A 21435-nucleotide genomic window follows, 5' to 3' on the forward strand; every position below is an offset into this window, starting at 1 on the left:
AAGACAAATGAAAGTTCACGTCTTCAAGAAGCCATTTCTGCAACCAAAAACAGCCCTACTGTGAAGTGGAAACTAGCGTCAAACGACCCCCTTGGAGATGGCCTGTCACAAATCTACAATAAAGTTTGACATTATCCTCAATTACCTAGCTATGGACACGAGACTGCTGTGCACCTTTATAAAACCAGATATCAAAGTTATTCATTCTCTCATCAATAGGTTGACCAGAAATAAACAAGGAACAGGATAGAGGCCTAGAATGACTGTTTTTGGGAGTGATCTAAGACAAGGGACATCTCAACTAGTAGGCCCACGGCAAAATATTTAATCATACAAATACTTCATTCATTGATAATGTCCTTGTTTGCCAAACGGAAGACTTGTACGTTCATTCAAGATGAGGGTTTCTGCTAAGCTTATCAACAATGGGGGACGGAGAGGAATGTGGCTAAGTTCTCTCACGTCACCCCGCTACTCCGCTCTCTCCACTGGCTTCCAGTTGAAGCTCGCATCCGCTACAAGACCATGGTGCTTGCCTACGGAGCTGTGAGGGGAACGGCACCTCACTACCTCCAGGCTCTGATCAGGCCCTACACCCAAACAAGGGCACTGCGTTCATCCACCTCTGGCCTGCTCGCCTCCCTACCACTGAGGAAGTACAGTTCCCGCTCAGCCCAGTCAAAACTGTTCGCTGCTCTGGCCCCCCAATGGTGGAACAAACTCCCTCACGACGCCAGGACAGCGGAGTCAATCACCACCTTCCGGAGACACCTGAAACCCCACCTCTTTAAGGAATACCTAGGATAGGATAAAGTAATCCTTCTCCCCCCCCCTTAAAAGACCTAGATGCACTATTGTAAAGTGGCTGTTCCACTGGATGTCATAAGGTGAAAGCACCAATTTGTAAGTCGCTCTGGATAAGAGCGTCTGCTAAATGACTTAAATGTAAATGTAAATGAGACGTCAATTGCAAGAGAGTAAGATTCAGATAGAGCGCACACATTTGTTATATGCTCGGTCCCATTTTCTATTGTGATAAATGGCGATGGAAATGGTGTTTTTCCAAATAAATGATAATTGCAGAATCATTTTTACGGGCACCTGAAGTAATTCTAAATGCTAGGTGGGAGGGCATACAGGCTGACGCCAATGTATTATTAATGCACAATTTGGCTAAATGGATCATGGGAAAACTTCTACCACTTCATTTGTATTCTACATTCTACCTTGTGGATAAGACCCATTTGAATTGTGAAACAGTTAGAGAGCTGTGTAACAATAGTCTTAAATTGTTAACTTTCCTTGGCTTTAATTTATGACAACTGGTTTCAGAGGACCGGGTAGGTGAAAGCATTCCAAGTATATAGGGACATGCCAAGTCCTTTCACTAGATCAGTGTTCTTAAAAGGAAAGGGAAACCAAATGTCCAGCTGTTTTTAATCGACACATGACAGTTCAATGGAAACGTACCGTAGCAGGCAATTGTCGCATCTATTTTCTATGCAAACTCAATAAATGTCGTCGTCAAAAGAAATCACTGCTGAAGTTAATGGTAACATAGCTACTGACCGTAACCTATTCCCAACCTTAACCAAACCCTTAATCCTGACCCTAATCTTATCCTAATTTTAATCAATTCCAAAATGAAATAATCGGTTTGCACACCAGCCACATCACCTTCATCTTTCCTTTCCCCATGTCATACTGCGAAAGGACATTCAGATGTTTTCTTTGTTGATAGATTATTTCCCCAATTCTTTTTGATGGTCGTTTGATTTTGGTTTACTATATATTTTATTTGATCTGTCTAGTTTGCCTTAATTTCATTTAGTTACCTGTTATTTACTGAACTTTTGATTTATTGAATGTTTCATTTTGTCTTAGACTATCTAAATTGTTTAAAATTTTATACTGAAAAAATATATATAAATGCAACAATTTCAAACACTTTTATTAAGTTAAAAGTTCATACAAGGAAATCAGTCAATTGAAATCAATTCATGACTGGGCAGTGCCGCAGCTATGGGTGGGCCTGGGAGGGCATAGGTCTAAGGCACTACATCGCAGTCGCTAGCTGTGCCACTAGAGTGCCACTGTGCCACTAGAGATCCATCGCAGCCGGCCGTGACCGTGAGACGGGGCGGCACACAATTGGCCCAGCGTCGTCTCTGTTAGGGGAGGGTTTGGCGGTCAGGATTATCCTTGTCCCATCGTGCTCTAGCGACTCCTGTGGCATGGCAGACTGGGAGCATGCACGCTGACACGGTCGCCAGGTGTACGACGTTTACTCCGACAAATTGGTGTGGCTGGCTTCCTGGTTAAGCGGGCATTGTATCAAGAAGCAGTGCGGCTCTGTGGGGTATGGTTTCGGAGGACCCATGGCTCTCAACCTTCGCCTCTCCCGAGTCCATACGGGAGTTGCAGCGATGAGACAAGACTAACTACCAATTGGATACTAAGAAATTGGGGAGAAAAAGGGGTAAAAAAAATTGTTTTTTTAATGTATTTTTAAATGGGACCAACACTTTACATGTTGCGTTTATATTTTTGTTCAGTATCGACTTATGTACAACCAAATAAAATTACTTTACTCATGTCATAAACAGCCATTGGGCCATTAAAGGAATTATTTGTTTTACTTGATGTCACATGTTCAATCTGGTTTAACCAAGCTATTATTTGCCCATTGGTTGATAATTACAGTTACTGTTTTTGCTAATCCTGAGGTGTTTTGGTAATGCCCATTAGTCTTCCTCAAGAACGGCCATGAGGTGGAAAATATGGCTGCTTTTATCAATGGGCAGGGTTGTCAATTTCTTTATATTTGGGGCAGCAGGTAGCCTAGTGGTTAGAGCGTGGGGCCAGTAATCGAATCCCCGAGCTGACAAGGTAAAAATCTGTCGATCTGCCGCTGAACAAGCCACTGTTCCTAGGTGTCATTGTAGATAATAATTTGTCCTTAATTGATTTACCTGGCTAAATTGTAAAAAATTACGATATGCCATACCACGACTGTCATAATCATAGGAAAACTTAGTTGTCATGCGGTTATACCGGTTGTGTGGAGTACAAGGAACACCAGAAGCTGCCAGCCTCAAGGTTCCCATGGCAACACTTTTGCATTAAGAGTGCATGGGAAAACAATAAACGTGTGTGTATACAGTGAAGGTGTAATACATCTAATACCACATTAATTTAGTACACACAAGTAGGATTGTGATTAGCCATGTTATATTGAAGTACATAACCCTGTATAGATATGCATAGATATGCATACAGTAGAAGGAAAGTGATTCACCAGACAGCACATCATAATCTACTCATACTGATGATTCCTGATCATGGCCTATTATCACACACAAAATGGCCCATACCAAGACGTTAGAATGCATTTGATGGGGTCTGAAGTGTGCGTGGTGGAAGGCACATACCGGCTCGTGATGACAGAGCCCAGCTGTCAGTTACCGAGAAGGGATCAAGGGAACAATGTTAAGTGGTGGGAAGAGGCTGGTTAGGTTTGAAAGTTATATCTACCTGGAACAAACACACCCAGCACAGGCATCTCATGCTGCTCACACACCCACACCTGACACAAGAGCCTATGATCACGAAACTACACTAATAGACTGTGGGAGTGCCAAAAGCACTACTATAAAACTGGTTCAAGCCCCTGAATGCTGATTGGCTGACAGCCGTGGCGTATCAGACCGTATACAATGAGTACGACAACATGTTTATTTTTACTGCTCTAATTAAGTTGGTAACCATTTTTATAGAAATAAGGCACCTCAGGGGTTTGTGGTTTATGGCCTACGTACCACAGCTTAGGGCTGTATCCAGGCACTCCACATTGCGCCTAAGAACAGCGTTTAGCCATGGTATATTAGCCATAAAACACACCCCCTCGTGCCTTATTACTTCATTGTAATAGCAGATTTATAAAGTCTGTGTAATAGAGGTTGTCAATTGATGCTAAGCTACAGTATAAAGTCAGTATCAGTCAAATTAAACAAGTGTGAGTGAAAATGACAAAAAGCCAAGTTATAACATCTTGAAACAAGTTAGAAGTTAGACATGAGAGAAAAAAAGGACAAAGTCTGATCACGTTTGCCGCAAATGTCTTTTTAATTAGAAGTCTGGAAAATAATTCATAATGTCACAATTTTCTCTTCAATATTCCACTTAGTTTTCAAATCATGTTTACAGAAATCATTTTTCGGGCAAATTGGGTGACGATGCGTGAAACCATCCCAACATGCATCTGACCCAAATCCTGTTCATTAATACATGACCACATTGGGAAACAAAAAAAGCATTGAAATAAGAAGGTACAAGACCTTTATCACCCTGAATTAAAGAGAAAACAAAGACTTAGATTGAAGAGAGGACAGAAGGTAAATTGACAACCTGTAGTGGAGAACACAGTCATCATAGGCAAATGCAAATGTGAGGTCCGTTGAATAGCTAAAGACTCTTGATTACAGAACTGGCTTTGGTACTGGAAAAGCTGAAGAGGTGTTAGGCACTCAAAAAGGGTGCCGCTCCCTCCCATTTAAAATCTATTGGAATACGAGCTAACTGATACAATGAAGTAGTGTGTACTAAAATACTGTATTTCTAGACATACTAGGGTTGTTTTTGACAGAAGTTCATGAATGCTGCCTCATACTTTCGGGGGTGAGGCGAAAAGGAATCCTAAGCAGTCACCTTTGACCCCAAAGGTCATTCTGTCTTTTGTCACACACAGAAGTTACAAATGTTTTAAAAAGTCTATTCATTAGAGAATATAAACACGTTGGAGTCCTTTCCTGTACCGAATATAAAGTCATTGGCCACTGAACCCCATTGTTGTATAAGGAATTTCAACCCTGATGTCTAGTCTAACTTTAACTGTCAACCATGCAGAGATGTATTGGTCCCACAACGGCGTGCAGGACAAGACAGACGCATACATTATTCTCTAAATTGAGAACTTGTCTCACAATCTAGATATTAAAGTCATAAGAAATTGGAGGCAATACAGAGGTGATAGAATTTTGACAGTAGGACCACGATCAGAAACGAGTGTTACGAGACATCACGGCTTGGTCGTGGATTTACCCTGTGGGCTGCATTTATACGGTTTCTCCTGTTTGATAGTGATTGATACAACACTTACTCTCCCTCCCTCCTGTATACTGACATTGAGACTGAGTACATGAAAGCGCTTTTAAGAGTTGAAAATGAAAATAATTCAAGATAAGTCAATTGGGTTTGTTTCCCTCTGTAAAAGTGTGTTGGGGGTTGTTGAAGGGAACAAACAAGGCAGGAAACCTCTAGAACATGAAGTCTCAAACTGGTAGATTTCGAAATGGCGCTCTATATCCTACGCAGTGCACTACTTTTGACCAAATTGTCTACTACATAAGGAAACAGGGTGCCATTTCCAGACAGACATTGTCTCCACAGTTCAGATGGATGACAGTTTTCTAGAAACCCACTCAGCCGGTTTATCAATATCTGGCTGCTTCCAAGCTGAAGGCCTCACCAAAGCCTGGGACTCGATTTAGCTGCCGAAGCCGAAGATGCCCTTGATGTAGCCGGTCAGGCCGCCCTTGCCCTTCTGCTCCACCTTGTCGTCGAGGGGTGGGAAGGCCACGTGGTTGAGTGCCAGGTCAAAGAAGAGGGGCTTACAGGGGATGGGCTGGAAGTCAGGGGGGAACTGGACCAGGTTGGGCTGCTTCCCCACCAGGGTGGGGTCCAGGTGGAAGGTTTCCAGGCGCTCGCACAGAGGCTGGATGGAGAGGGGTGGTAGCCAAAAGGGGTAGACAAATTAGATGGAGAAGAGGGACTGGTAAAAGTAAATGACTTGAACCTGTCATAAGGTTTGACTAGTCTGCCAGCTAGCAGAAAACATACGCTGTGGTTCCAATGCAGGTCATTTTTCATGAACCAGCACTAGGTTCAGTAGTGAACGGCTAATACCTGCCATGTCGACATGCACTGCTCATGATAGCAGCATGACATTTCTATAACAGATTTAAGAGTGAAACCCAATCCTGTGTGGGATTACCCAATGACATATAAACAAGAAATGCCTTTTTGTCAGGACCCTGTCTTTCAAAGATAATTCGTAAAACTCCAAATAACTTCAAAGATTTATTGTAAAGGGTTTAAACACTGCTTCCCATGCTTGTTCAATGAACCATAAACAATTAATGAACATGCACCTGTGGAACGGTCGTTAAGACACTAACAGCTTACAGACGGTAAGCAATTAAGGTCACACTAAAGAGGCCTTCCTACTGACTCTGAAAAACACAGAAAGATGCCCAGGGTCCCTGCTCATCTGCGTGAACATGCCTTAGGCATGCTGCGAGGAGGCATAAGGACTGCAGATGTGGCCAGGGCAAGAAACATCACACCAGCGGGACAGGTACAGGATGGCAACAACAACTACCAGAGTTACACCAGGAATGACCAATCCCTCCATCAGTGCTCAGACTGTCCGCAATAGGCTGAGAGAGGCTGGACTGAGGGCTTGTAGGCCCTGTTGTAAGGCAGGTCCTCACCAGACACCACCGGCAACAATGTCGCCTATGGGCACAAACCCACCGGCGCTGGACCAGACAGGACTGGCAAAAAGTGCTCTTCACTGACGAGTCGCGGTTTTGTCTCACCAGGGGTGATGGTCAGATTCGCATTTATCGTCGAAGGAATGAGCATTACACAGAGGCCTGTACTCTGGAGCGGGAGGGTCCGTCATGGTCTGGGGCGGTGTGTCACAGCATCATCGGACTGAGCTTGTCATTGCAGGCAATCTCAACGTTATAGGGAAGACATCCTCCTCCCTCATGTGGTACCCTTCCTGCAGGCACATCCTGACATGACCCTCCAGCATGACAATGCCACCAACCATACTGCTCGTTCTGTGCGTGATTTCCTGCAAGACAGGAATGTCAGTGTTCTGCCATCTGCAATACCAGACGTGCCCAATCCCATTGAGCACGTCTGGGACCTGTTGAATCGGAGGGTGATGGCTAGGGCCGTTCCCTCCAGAAATGTCTGGTAACTTGCAGGTGCCTTGGTGGAAGAGTGGGGTAACATCTCACAGCAAGAACTGGCAAATCTTGTGCAGTCCACGAGGAGGAGATGCACTGAAGTACTTAATGCAGCTGATGGCCACACCAGATACTGACTGTTACTTTTGATTTTGACCCCCCTTTGTTCAGGGACACATTCCATTTATGTTAGTCACATGTCTGTGGAACTTGTTCAGTTTGTGTCTCAGTTGTTGAATCTTATGTTCACACAAATAGTTACACATGTTAAGTTTGCTGAAAATAAACACAGTTGACAGTGAGAGGACGTTTCTTTTTTTGCTGAGTTTGGCATGTCTGGCAGAGGCCTCCTGATATTTCACCCAAACATTGACGTTTTTCCATGTCAGTCAGCATTCCAGCTCTGTCCTGTATTGACTGAGGCAGGTCAGGGAGTATTCTTTCCCACAGACTGGCCCATGTAAGGCAATGATCCGTGGTAGGCACACTCCTATTCCCAACACTACTTCCTCTCACTACTGCACAACTAACTAACTAACACACAGTAGTATTCACTACACTTCTCATTCACTCCACCATTATCTGAAAGTAGCCCAGAAAGTGGCCGGGCTGGAACTTGAGAGGTACAGAGGAGTCAGAGTTAACCCAGAACTAAAGTCTCACGTAATTGGTCAGCAGCAAGATTAAGTTCTGGGTCAACATTAAGAGAAGAGATCAAGAAATGCTAGAATGAGGGGTGGAACGAGGAGCTCTACCCTCTCTTTGAAAGTTACGTCCGAATGTCCCCTTCCAAAATTCAAAAGATGCTAACACCTGCGAAATTGTTATTTGTTCAAATAACCAGTGATGAAAAACCCCAACACCGTAATTACACACAGAATGTCTCCACGAGAGGTTAGAGTTAGGGCTAAGCACATTAGGGGTGGTTAGCTGTGAGACTTTGTTTTCATGTGGGAGGCTAATTTTGATTGTTCTTACCGTGTTGTCTTTCACCTTCTGCTGAGAGGGTGCTTCAGGAGCATCCTCCGTGTCTAAAATACAAACACACACCATCAGCTTCATAACACAGGCAAAATAAACCAGAGACCACAAGTCTTACAAAAACACACACCGGTCAGGTCACAACAATGACAAGTCGAGCAGAAAAGTCAATAAAAAGAAAGTTGCCTAACCCAGGTAAGGGTATTACCCTATAGAAACAAAATGGCTGCCCTTTGCAAGTCAGGTACCCACCTAAGATGGCTGCCGCCTGAAGCGAGTATTTCTCAGCGTTGACCTCTGTGATCAGCTCCTGCACATCAGGCAGATCCTTTAGGCAAGGGAGACAGAAAACATTAGGCCAAGACACTTTTAGACAGTCCCACAGTAGAGTATCATGAATAACACGCATGTTTACCTACCTGCATCCAGTTCAATGACAGACACCCCCCACCCCAAAAAGATAATAGAACACCTACTTTGTGGATATTGTCATGGTTTAAACTCAGAGCCAATTGATTCTATAACATGAATAGTATTTGACTTCAACGAGTTGTAGATCTAGGTAACAGTCAAAATAATGGAAACACTTGAATAGATGCGGGAAAGCAGGTGCTTCCACACAGTGCCGAGTTAATTATGCTTAGGGTCATGTATAAAAATACGGTGAAGTCCATTATTTTGGCTATCATGGCTATGCCCCCATAGGATGACAATGGTCCCATCCAGGTGACACGAGTGGTCACTGAATGGGTCGATGAGCATGATAATGATTTAAACCACGCGTCATGGCCGTCTCAGTCACCAGATCAACCCAATTGAACACTTATGGGCGATCTGGAGCGGCGTCTGAGACGGCGTTTCCCACCACCACATTATGGAATGTCTCACGGGGGGAAAGAATGGCATCACATCCCTCCAATAGAGTTCCAGACACCTGCAGAATCTATGCCACGCATAGGCGCATTGAAGCAGTTGTGCCTCGTGTTGCCCCAACGCCCTATTAAAGAATATGTTAGCGTTTCCTTTATTTTGGCAGTTAGCCTGCATGTTAAAGCGGACGTTTACACACTGCCCACAGTCCGTGTCTGATACCTTCAGGCTGTTGTTGAGGCTCTTAGCCTTGGACTGGACCTCCTTGGCGTACTTCAGGACCCGCTCATACAGGACCAGAGCCTCGCTCCACTTCTTCACCAGCACGTACGACTGGGCTATGAAGAAACACCTGGGGGAGAGAGAGAGAAAGCGGGGACGTTAGTGACTGGTGTGTACGCTTCTGTTCTGGCCCGAGGCGGATCAGAAACAGCTAAATGGCAGGGGTCAAGCCAGCAAGTAAGTGTGTGTGTGATAACACACAGTTCACGACACTTCTTTACTAGCTTATACATCAAGGCTTTGAAGAGACACCTGTGGGAATGCGTGTGTGGACGGTGTGTGCGCGCACAGTGCGTGACCTCCGTGGTGTGAGCTCTGACCTGTAGGCCTTGTAGACCAGCATCTTGAGGGCCACCTCCTTCTGGAAGGTGTGATCTTCCTCCAGCCCCTGCAGGGTGGACAGCTCAGCCAGACTCTGTAGAAACAGTCATGAGGCAACATCAACAGGGATAAGCTGACTCACGGGTAGAGGCTTAACCATGGAAATAGAACGAGTCAGAAAGAAACATCCTATTTCTACGGGCTTAACATTAGGGTTGAATGGCGGGCCCCCTCAGACGATCCCGCAGGTGAAGAAGTCGGATGTGGGAGACCTGGGCTGGTTACACGGGGTCTGTGGTTGTGAGGCAGGTTGCCTATACTGACACTTTTTTCTAAAGTGACGTTGGAGGTGGCTTATGGTAAAGAAATGAAAATTCTAATCTCTGGCAACAGCTCTGGGGGACATTCCTGCAGTTAGCATGCTAATTACATGCTCTCTCAAAACTTGAGACATCTGCGGCATTGTGTTGTATGACAAAACTGAACATTTTAGAGTAGCCTTTTATTGTCCGCAGAACAAGGTGCATCTGTGTAATGATCCTGCTGTTTAATCAGCTTCTTGATCTACCACACCTGTCGGGTGGATGTTCGGCTAAATGCTCACTTACAGGGATGTAAACAAACTTGCACTCAAAATTTGAGAGAAATACGTATGGAACATTTCTGGGATCTTTTATTTAAGCTCATGAAACCACTTTACATGTTGCGTTTATATTTCTGTTCAGTATAGTTTTTGGACTTGACCCTGGGTATGCTGAGTAAATAGAGGTATTTGAACTTTCTCCAACTCCATGCATGGTTTGGATGTTTTGTGGTTATGAAGCAGGAAAATATCAAACCATTCAGTTTCACTATCAATTAGTGTAACATTATGAGATGACAAGGACAGACATTTGGAACGTGCCAGACATAATGTTACATCGTGTTGTGTTAGAGGTGTATTCATTAGTGCACACAACAGCAAAACATTTTTCAACAGAACTAAAAAAAGGTTTTTATTGGACGACCTCGGGTAGTACCGCCCTGTTTTACTCGGTTTCCTTCCGTTTTGTGGCTACTGAATACGACCCAGGTGTGTGTTTGTACCTGGAGGATGATGTCGTAGAGACGGATAAGGTCCTGGGGGCGAGGCCCCCTTTTGTTCTCGTCCGGCTGCGGCTCCTTCAGCTTGGCCTGCAGCATGTGGGCCATGCTCTCGTTCCTCTTCACCACCGTCCACAGCTTGATGTAGGTCAGGTAGCTATGGAGGGACACACACACACACAAACACAGGTCAAAGACTGATCCCATGTACAGATAGGCTCTTATTTCATATTTGCTTGCATTTCTCATCTTCTCAAAACGCATTGGAGAAGACAGTCTGAGGAGAGGGACATTCTCCAATACAGTTGAGGATGCGGTGAGGAGATCGGGTCGCCTCGCATCCTCTGACAAAATGTCAGACAGAATGACCTCTCTTACCTGTGCAGGAACTGCAGGTTGGACACCTTTCCACTGACTTCATCAGATCTCTCTCGCTGCTTCTGCAGAGTTGAGAAGTTAGGGAGCATTTAGCCATAGACAGATAGTGACAGGGTCTGGTACAGTGCTTCACCCTCCTACTCACGTTACTGTTTATCCTATGAACTTTCCTACATCAGGTCAGTAAACCTAAGTATCAATGTGAACCCCGGTCAGTTCGTAACCCTAACGGTCATGTGTGTAACTTCAAATGTATCAGTCTATAACCCTAACGGTCATGTCTGTAACCTCAAATTTGTCAGTCTGTAACCCAGACAGTCATGTCTGTAATGTCATGTCTCTTACGGTGTCAGTCAGTCATACTTACCGCTTCAGTTTTCAGCTCCTCTCTCACTGCCTGGATGGTGTCTCGGCACTCGGCTAGTAGGGTCTCGTACAGACGTTCCTTGGTCTCCTCATTGGCTGCCTGTGGGGGACAAATGGTGATCCAGTAGAAATATGACATACAATATAAATTCATATTTCCATATATACCTCCCCCGATCTTCTCCAATGGGTATTGAGAAGGACATGAGGATAGAGGACGTGAGGCATAAGCAAGAGAGATCTTCCCTATCCCTGTGCTGCGGAAATACCTACGGCAGCATTTTACTCACACGTGTGCTCATACTTGAAATGGTTGCCTGTTAGAGCCTTGCTTACGGTACCAATCAGATTAAATTATGCAAATAGTAGTGTAAAAGTAGGTCTTGGGGTAAGGCTGTGACTGGGAGAGAGAAGTATGCAGCAGAGCAGGTTGCTGTAGACATTCCTGTAGAAGGTACATTCCTAGAGTTACTGTAGCTTAGGACCGATGTGAAAGAGAAGCCTTGTTCTTTATTGTCACCCAAGATGTAACACAGGCTTATTGTGTACGTTACAGTAGGCTAACTGGCAGGTTTGGGAGGCAGCCAAGTGTTGTGGTTTAGATCGTTTATGTAAAAATGTCAGTCGTTTTAGAAGACGAGTCAGAAAGATTAAACGTATCGTCAATGACTCATATGTCCTAGTTAGAACGTCTTAGCAGTGACCGTGTTAAATAAATGTTGCTAATAAAATATGGTTATATATATATATATATATTCACCTGCTGACTAATGATTGCTTGTGTTTTTGTCAGCTAAAGAGAAGACACTGGCGAATCCTCTGAGATTGACTTTGTCTCAAGCATGTACACCAATTCAGAGGATAAGATGCCTCAAAATTATTTAAGTGCTAAAACATGGCGGGGAATGATTGGGAGCGTTCTACTTAAATGGACAATTGTGCCACTTTTTAACCTCCAATTCCTCATCTCCAGCACCATACCAGTGTCTACATATTTGAAAACGGCACATTTATATGGAGGTGTTTAAAAATATAAAAATCTCATTAAAAAAATGCTTACCCTTCAGCACGTTTCCATCCAGTTATGCGGGTAAAGTAACTCTATAAATATATATATTTTTTAAAATCACAACAGCTGTGTTGAAACCGATGAAGGTGTCCGTACAATTTTATATATGCCGAAAGATAGTGTTCATTTGACATGGTGGGATCTTTTTGTGTCTGTAAAATTAATTGTGTGAGAAATGGTGGAGGAAACTCCTTAAAATGCACAAATATTGACATTATAATCATTATACTGGAGTCACGAGATGATATGGTGTGTGGTCGTCCCACGACAACTCCGGGAAACCATGCAGTTTAATCATTTCCGATTAACTTCACAGGGTGGTGAAAGTGCACAGTGATGCTGATGCACCTTTCCAATAAATTGAGGGACTTATTCTGGTGACATGCTGATCGATGCTCGACTGCCATTTGACAATAAAGATATTCAAGCTCTTATTTGCGTCATGTTGAGTAGCCTACCCGCACTGTTAGGCTTGGGCGGTATACCGGTTACAGTATACCGGGGTATTTCGACATATCGGCGGTATGATTTGAACACCGTTCAAAAGAAAAAGCGGACCAAATGCATCTGCCGGAGATCTTAGCTGGACATAATTTGGACACATCTTAGATTTTGTTTTAAAACGGGGGCATAGCACGCACCTGCACACATTGTTTAAATGTTTATTATGTGTACGAGGGTGCACGCTACGCCCCTGCTTATAACAACAACTATTAGAAAGCTACGGGCTCCAGCTATGCATTTGGTTTGCTAACTTGACATCTGGCGGCTAGATGTAAAGATCCCGCTTCTGGTTTACAGCAGACATTCAATCCTTTCCGTGATCAACATCCCCGTTGCCGAAATTGTTGTGCGAAAAAATAAAATAGTCTAACTACTTAAACTTTTTAAAATATTTTGCGGCCCTTGTGTGCACTTCCGTTACTACCGTATACCCCGGTATGGTACAGAAACAGTAGACTCTGAAAATCTGGATTACGCCCAACCCGACGCAGTGTATCTGACCAGAGTTGGGACATTTGCTATTTAACGCGGCAGGGTAGCCTAGTGGTTAGAGCGTTGGACTAGTAACCGAAAGGTTGCAAGTTCGAATCCCCGAGCTGACAAGGTACAAATCTGCCCCTGTACAGACAGTTAACCCACTGTTCCTAGGCCGTCATTGAAAATAACAATTTGTTCTTAACTGACTTGCCTAGTAAAATAAAAAAACAAAATAAAAAACGCAACAGTTTGAGACAGTTGAAAATGTGATGGAAACACATTTAACTTTCAACATTTTCCCCGGTACATTGTGTGCATTACAACGTCACACACTGATTTTTCAAAGTCCGTTTTGTGGGTTTTGGAATATCCGCTTCAAATTATGTTACCAATTGGATGGAAACCTACCGTGTGACACACACAGGGTAGGATAAAAAAAATATATATATAAAATTTAAAAAATGTTTAAAAAATAATCCTTTAACAAGTTTCTAGCCAGAGGGATGGCATTTTCTTGCTGCCCACGTCACCATGAATCTCAGTGTTTGAAAATCACTGTTTTTCAAATGTAACGTTTAATGTCATCGGGTAGAATGTGTTAACATAATATATTTTTCTACAAAAAGTAGAAATCCACCATTTTCACATATGTAAATGTTACTGTGCTGGAGATAATGAAAATGAGAAGCTGTGAGAGTTGCCATTGAACACAAATTCGTAGTGGGCAGACAATGAAGTAACATTCACTCCTATCCATCCAGCATGTAGTGAGGGTGTCTTGTGGTGACACACACACCAGTGCCACCACCGTGGCAACACCTAGCCCCTAAAAGGACTGGGAGAACCAGTCTGGTGTCTTCTGTGCTGTCACAGAGAGAGGGATGGCGCATCCTTCTTCAGTATGTCCCCTAGGGCTTGCGCATGGCCTTAAATGGCAGTTCCGTTGACGGATTCCTCACGTACCCAGACAAATGTAACCCACAGAAGTCCTTTGGAGGAAGGAATGATGACAGATACAAATGTCAAATATAAAAAGTGGAAATGAGAAATAATAAAATAGTTGCCATATGACATTTTGACCTTACCTAGGCCTCCTTTTAAGATTCCATAATGTTTCATTTGTGTGCGACAAAGCAAAAACGTATGTCAAATGAAGCTTTACCGCTTGCTCTGAAATAGTATTTTAATGTTCACACATTTATGAATATTGAAATATAGAAACATGAATATTGAAATGTTTCGATATTCTATATAAATTGTTGAACATAATATACTCCACAGGCATATCAGAGTGGGATGACTGCTACTTTTAGAGTTTGTAAGCATTACCAACATAGTGAATGTGAAAATGGATTCAAAATTGTCACTCCACTGGTGATTTGCAGGATGTGCAATGATACAAGTAAAAGGAGGGTTGTGATTGGTTACGTTGTCTACTATAGCAATTTCTCTGTATAAAATGGGCCATAACTTTAGACAACTGAGGTAGATACAGGGGAGTGTAGAAGTAGAGGCAGCCATAGGGGGAAAGGTATTATGGTCCAACTGGTTCTGAACCCTTGTGTTCCTCACATCAAAATGGTACCTTCCCATAAACGTAACAGAATCATTGACTGACATATCAATTATAGATCAAAGTGCATGAAATGTTAAGCCTCAAGTCAAAAAGCAAATTTGGATACAACTGGTTGTGGACAGGTATGAGGGTAATTTATGACCAGACCCAAATTCAGCCTTACTTCAAAAGTGTAAGCACAACAATTACATGTAATGCTACATCTAACAGAAACGATGGTCCCACTCCCAAACTGATAACCATTTCGCTCCGATGCTAGTCTGTCCATAGACACTAGGGCTGATGGGTGTAGCCATGTGAGTTGCTATGCATGGAATGCAGTTTGACAGCACGAGCGGCAGCATGCCAGAGACAAGTGCAGGTGGGTATGACTGGTGTGGCCGCAGGGTGTTAGAGGAAGGTCGACAGGAAGGCCGACAGGGAAGGTAAGAAGAGTCTGACAAGAGACACCTGTCAGTGAGCTGTAAAGGAGCGAACGCCACCTACTGAGACCCAAGGTGAACGACACGAGACCATAGCCACCGTTGGGACTCCCGACCTGCCTTTAGGGTAACCTCTTACTACAGACTGGTTGATAACAGCTTGATACTGCTAAAGAAAGAGCACCGACTAGGCTGTGCCACTAAACCCCTGTTCACAAACAGATTCTCGAGTTCATAAGGCATCCTTGTTCACTAGGCTCATAAGTTTGCTACTGGCCCCATAGCTACTTCACACTAGCCCATAATGAAGCAGAGGTGTCCAAGCAGAACAGCAAAACCCTTTTCAGGGCTTGACATTAACATTAAGCCACTTGTCAGTTGGACAGTTTCTTGACTTGTCTGAAAGCTCAAGTTACTGCCCCCCCCCCCCCCCCCCCCCCAAATAAAAAGGCCTTTAACACCATAAGCCAAAAAAGGTGACTGATAAACATGTCGGAAGAGGCAAAGAACGAACATGAGTAGGGTTTAACATAATTTCCCTCACTAGTTAGTCTGTTGTCTATCATTATTTTATAGGCTACATGCTGCCATGTCTCCATCGCTCTCGGGCAACGGCCCACTTGCACACAGTTAATGCACATGTTTTTCTGACCGTACAAACCCTGTTTGCTGACCAAAAACAACGGGGCAAATAACTCACTAGCTAGCAAGGAATAAACAAATGCTCACAGGGTGATCTCAAAAAGTGCACCTTGCAACCGCGGGTGATTGAAAGACAGCGCGTGCCTGTCAACGCAATACAATATTTCTACTCAGATGCTCTCTGCAGAGATCGGGAAAACGGTGCGCGAGACAACACATCTAGAAGACGCTTAGATTCAATTCGAATCTGAGCAATTGTTTGACGTGCAAATTATTTGTCCAGCCGGACAACAAATCTATATTCTGCTTGTCCGACTTGTTGTTGTGGCTTGTCCCAGATAAGAGGACAAGCGTTAATGTCGAGCCCTCCTTTTAACACTACCGTGCTGACCTGAATCGTACTGTGCCGGCTCAGATATTTTATTTTCACATGGTCCTTTCTAGCAACTGCGGTGGATGCGAAACCAGAACAGTCAAGTTCTGCTTTGGCTCAGCAGTGTGATAATGTGACTAGTCCCCTGGTAAGGTCACTGACCTGGGCGATGGCAGCCTCGTTGTCTCCCAGGCCCAGCAGGAAGATGCGGGCCTTGTCAATCTTGACGGGCACCGTTCGGCCTCGCCACTCCACCTCGCTCATTGTGGCTGCCTGCTTGGCTCTCGTCTGTGTGATCAGGGCCTGGAACAATACAATAATCATTCAACAGTATGCTACATAAGACAGGTCTGTTCCAACATCCACACTAGCCTACTACTGATAGAGAGCAATGTCTTGGGCCTGCATTCTAAGTGGTATAACAGTACGGACAATGGAACAAAGTTAGTCTCTCTGCACTAACAAGTAAAATATAGATGTAGGGACAGATGTATGGCCCTACTTTCCAGTAGTAAATTAGTAGTTACCATGCATGCGGACCCCACACACTGACCTCTAGTTTCTCAGCCATCATGCCCCCTCCTCCTCCTGCACTCAGCCTCATCTGCATCAGCTCATTCATGGCATTCTGGTCACCTGGAGTCAGAGGGGAGTAGGGTTGTTCAGGACCAGTCAAATGAACAGGAATGAGTTGTGTGTGTGAAAGAGAGAAGCAGTAGAATGCATATACTTCCATTCAAAAGTTTGGGGTCACTTAGAAATGTCCTTGTTTTCCATGAAATGAATTGCAAAACGAATAGGAAATATAGTCAAGACGTTGACAAGGTGACAAATAATGATTGTGTCCTTCAAACTTTGCTTTAGTCAAAGAATCCTCCATTTGCAGCAATTACAGCCTTGCAGACCTTTGACATTCTACATTTGTTGAGGTAATCTGAAGAGATTTCGCACCATGCTTCCTGAAGCACCTCTCACAAGTTGGATTGGCTTGAAGGGCACTTCTTACATACCATACGGTCAAGCTGCTTCCACAACCACTCAATAGGGTTGAGATCTGGTGACTGTGCTGGCTACTCCATTATAGACAGAATAACAGCTGACTGCTTCTTCCCTAAATGGTTACTGCATAGTTTGGAGCTGTGCTTTGGGTCATTGTCCTGCTGTAGGAGGAAACTGGCTCCAATTAAGCGCCGTCCACAGGGTCTGGCATGGCGTTGCAAAATGGAGTGATAGCCTTCCTTCTTCAAGATCCATTTTACCCTTTGCAAATCTCCCACTTTATCACCACCAAAGCACCCCCAGACCATCACATTGCCTCCACCATTATTGACAGATGGCATCAAGCACTCCTCCAGCATCTTTTCTGCATCTCACAAATGTCCTTTGTGATCTGAACACCTCAAACTTAGATTTGCCTTTCCGTACAACATTAACAATGTCTAGTGTATTTCTGATAAATGTGAAGTTATTTTAATGGTTAAAAAAAGCACTTTTCTTTTTAAAAAAAGGACATTTCTAAGTGACCCCAAACTTTTGAACGGAGGTGTATGTGATTTTCTCGATATGAGAGGTGTGAATGCAAATGAAAGTGCAATCCACTGTCAATCTGAGCGACGGGATGCATGTGTCGCCTACCTATGTTGTAAGCACAATAACGGATGTTGGGTGAGATCTCCTCCACACGCTGGTGATACAGCACTGCCAGCTCCTCAGTAAAGGCACTGGCCAGCTTCTCATAGATGGTCCTGAGAGAGGTTACAATACAGACACATGGAATGTTCTATCGTTCACAAGTAGCAAGATGGTGGTCCGAGAACACAGCTATATGCTGAATGTGTTTGGATATGTTAAGCACACGTCTACACGTAGGTACATCTTGTAAACAGACAACTTGACAACTGTGTAGCCTACAATGTAGCCTACATTCTTGAGGCCTCATTTGCCCCATGTGAAATTATCTTAATACGCTAGATCAAAAGCTCAGCAATCAAAAAAAGGGCAACACCACAGCCTTTAGGTAGCATAGTAGGGTCAGACTCACTTGCACTTGTTGAAGGCCTCCATGGCAGCCTTCCACTCCTGCAGCTCAAAGCGCACCATGCCACTCAGGTAGGAGGTGTAGGCCTGCAGACAAGTTGCATTCATTATTATTAATTCAGAGGCCATCAGCAGCTATTTCCGCTAGGTTAGAAAGACAGGGCCCTGAGGCGCTCTTTCCTCAAGGACACGCCCAGCTGTCTAGACTGTTGGTTCCTCAACTGATAAATATTTGTCTTTAAATATTAGTTTCAGTTAAATTGTTACTTCACTTGCACAGAATTTGAACCACATGTTGAAGTAAATGAAGGTGAAACAATAGGGAAAGTCACAGACTCTCCAGGTCAGGGCATTAGCCTACCTGTGCTTCCAGTTTGGTCTTGGCATCCACACGAGGGCTCTCACACAGCTTTTCCAGCCTCTCTCCATGTTTGGCAGCCTTCCGCAGGCGGGACAGCAGGTGGAAGCGCTTGCGGGGCTCTGTGTTGGCCTCCTGCTTCAGCTGCATGGCGTAGCTCCACGCCCGCTCAGCCTCCATCAGTACCAGCAGTAGATACCTAAAAAGAGGATTTGTTATATTCAAGGGACTTGGACCAACTTTAGTGCTGGCTGCTATTTTAGTGCCTCTCTGGGCACTCCATGCATTATGAGTATTTTGATTGTAGTTCTAAAACCAAATGGTTGCCGGCAGCTTTCATGCACATGATGCATGAATTATTTGGATTGTAAATCCAGTTGTACTTTAATACTGTTGTAAGAACGGGATCGGGTGCTATTACCTGTTGTCAGAGTACCGGTTGTCAGAGAGCATCTCGACAGTCACTTTCTTCCCAGTGAACTTGTGCCTGTTGCCGCACTTGAAGCCCAGGGTCTTGCGCAGACGACGCAAGCGCCGGGAACAGTATCCCCTAGGACAGAGAGAAAGAGATGGGTGAATTTTACAGTGTGTAACTATGAGCCAACATAAGGTATGGTCTATGATTGTCAAACTCCCATTCGCTGCCATAGTCCAGTCCTCAATCTCACCTGTATCTTTGATAATCCCCGTGTCGCAAGCCATGTTGTTGCTGGGAATCCTTGATGATCTGGAGAACTGCAAGTCTGCGTTAAGGGCCAGTCTACTACATTCACACAGGAACTTATAGCTAGCTAACGTTACATACACAGTGGCGCATGAGAAAATATCACAGTAAATATACTTTAGCAGTGGATTTGCATTATGTGATGGATGTAGCAGGTTGACAATGTTAATTTGCTTAAACATTATTTTAGCAATATTCTAATGAAAACATCTGTAAACCGCTTTTCTAAGGACACGTAGCGCTAGCCTTCCGGCATCACGTTAGCTAACTAACGTTAGTTAGGCAAGCCCACCTCCACCAAAAAATACTGGTGTCGCAAAATTACATATTGGTCCCGGGTCAGCTTTATAGCTTTAGAAAGGATACTCTCCAGTCCTATTCCATCTTCCGTTGTATTTTCTTTATTCTCATCCATAGGCAATATTTTTCCTTCATTTTGCTTGTCTAAGGCCATTTTTCTGCTAGCAGCACACGTCCAAACTGACCCGAAGAAATGCACCGGAAGTAAACTCAAGCGTCAGCGTCATCATACCTTTTTACGCAATTCGTGCCATGTTTACACATGACACGCAACACTAGTGAAGCACATAATTCAAAACAGTTCAACACGTAATTTAAAAAAAATACTAAAACATAAACGCAACACATAAGTGTTATTCCCATGTTTCATGAGCTGAAATAAAATATCCTAGAAAGTTTCCATACGCACAAATCGCAAAAAAATAAAAAAATAAAACTGCACACATTAGTTTACATCCCTGTTAGTGAGCATTTTCTCCTTTGCCAAGATAATGCATACACCATCTTCGTCTTCTGAGTTTAACAGCAGGTGGGATCCAATATACTGCATTACCGCCCCCAACTGGACTATAATATAAATCCATTATAATTTATTTAACTAGGCAAGTCAGTTAAGAACAAATTCTTATTTACAATGACAGCCTAGGAACAGTGCCTTGTTTAAGGGCAGAACAACAGATTTTTACCTTGTCAGCTCGGAGATTCAAACTCACAACCTTTTTGGTTACTGGCCCAACGCTTTAACCACTAGGCTACCTGCCACACATACACACAAAAAAATAATCATTCAAAACTAGTCACACATTCATTAAAACACCACAACCCAATTCCACTACTTTGACCCTATCTACTCCTGCACCATGGCAATGGCCTGGGAGGACGGAACACCACCACTCAACACACCCTGTAACTCTCCTGAAGTAAAAAATAAATAAACACAAATCTGGCATACCCAAATACTTCCCTACAGCTGCCACCACATCTGTTTTCTGTGATTGACATTCCATTTCAGCAGTACAGTTGATTGAAGTACATTGCTATGAAGTACATTGCTTTGAAGTCAACCTTACTGAAGCATGTCACTCGTTGGCCTATCCCTCTGTGCTGACACAGATCTACTACTCAAAGGGATCTTCTCAGGATCCCTCACCCTTGAATCATCCTCTACTTTCTTCACCACATCAGCATACCACACCTTCTGCAATACTCTGACTCTAGCCACCTCAACCTCCCTCTCTCGCACCGGACACTTCTGATCCCCAGCAAAATGGGCACCCCTACAGTTAACACACAAAATGTTATCCACCAAAATGACACAATCCTCCATCCCATGCCCTCCTGCACACTTCCCAAATCTTGGAATCTCCCTCCTTCAAACTGCTGCAACATGAACTGCTGCACCTGAAAAACTGCAGTGGATTCGGCCCAAAAGCTCTAACAGGATAACTGATATATCCTAACATGGCTTTGTTAGGAGCACCCCCCGATCCACATCGAAGGGACAGTAGTGGAGAAGGTGTAAAGTTTTAAGTTCCTCGGCGTACACATCAAAGATAAACTGAAATGGTCCACCCACACAGACAGTGTGGTGAAGAAGGTGCAACAGGGACTCTTCAACCTCGGGAGGCTGAA

The 21435-nt window shown here is 43.9% G+C and overlaps 1 protein-coding gene across 1 annotated transcript; it reads right to left on the reverse strand.

Annotated features, from left to right (window-relative positions):
- Positions 1-4101: 4101 nt before the first annotated feature.
- Positions 4102-20013, reverse strand: LOC115103809 (signal recognition particle subunit SRP68-like). The gene is made up of 16 exons (XM_029624769.2): positions 19870-20013; positions 19448-19514; positions 19201-19329; positions 18783-18978; positions 18426-18508; positions 18020-18129; positions 16938-17020; positions 16547-16687; positions 11323-11421; positions 10956-11017; positions 10581-10734; positions 9494-9588; positions 9114-9243; positions 8274-8349; positions 8019-8071; positions 4102-5773 (listed from the first exon to the last, which is right to left on the reverse strand). Exons 1-16 carry the CDS (start codon positions 19955-19957, stop codon positions 5546-5548), a joined length of 1794 nt encoding a protein of 597 aa, XP_029480629.1. The 5' UTR covers positions 19958-20013; the 3' UTR covers positions 4102-5545.
- Between the last annotated feature and the right edge of the window lie 1422 nt (positions 20014-21435).

Source organism: Oncorhynchus nerka, linkage group LG21 (genome assembly GCF_034236695.1).
Source record: "Oncorhynchus nerka isolate Pitt River linkage group LG21, Oner_Uvic_2.0, whole genome shotgun sequence".
In the NCBI taxonomy this organism is placed as follows: Eukaryota; Metazoa; Chordata; class Actinopteri; order Salmoniformes; family Salmonidae; genus Oncorhynchus; species Oncorhynchus nerka.

What these genes read in the sequence shown, in the direction of transcription:
- LOC115103809 (XM_029624769.2), bottom strand. Translation starts at nt 19,957, where the DNA reads ATGGCCTTAGACAAGCAAAATGAAGGAAAAATATTGCCTATGGATGAG. An exon ending in AGACCAAACTGGAAGCACAG is followed by an intron (nt 18,509 to 18,782) that starts GTAGGCTAATGC and finishes ACTTGTCTGCAG; the next exon opens with GCCTACACCTCCTACCTGAG. An exon ending in AGGAGCTGAAAACTGAAGCG is followed by an intron (nt 11,018 to 11,322) that starts GTAAGTATGACT and finishes TCAACTCTGCAG; the next exon opens with AAGCAGCGAGAGAGATCTGA.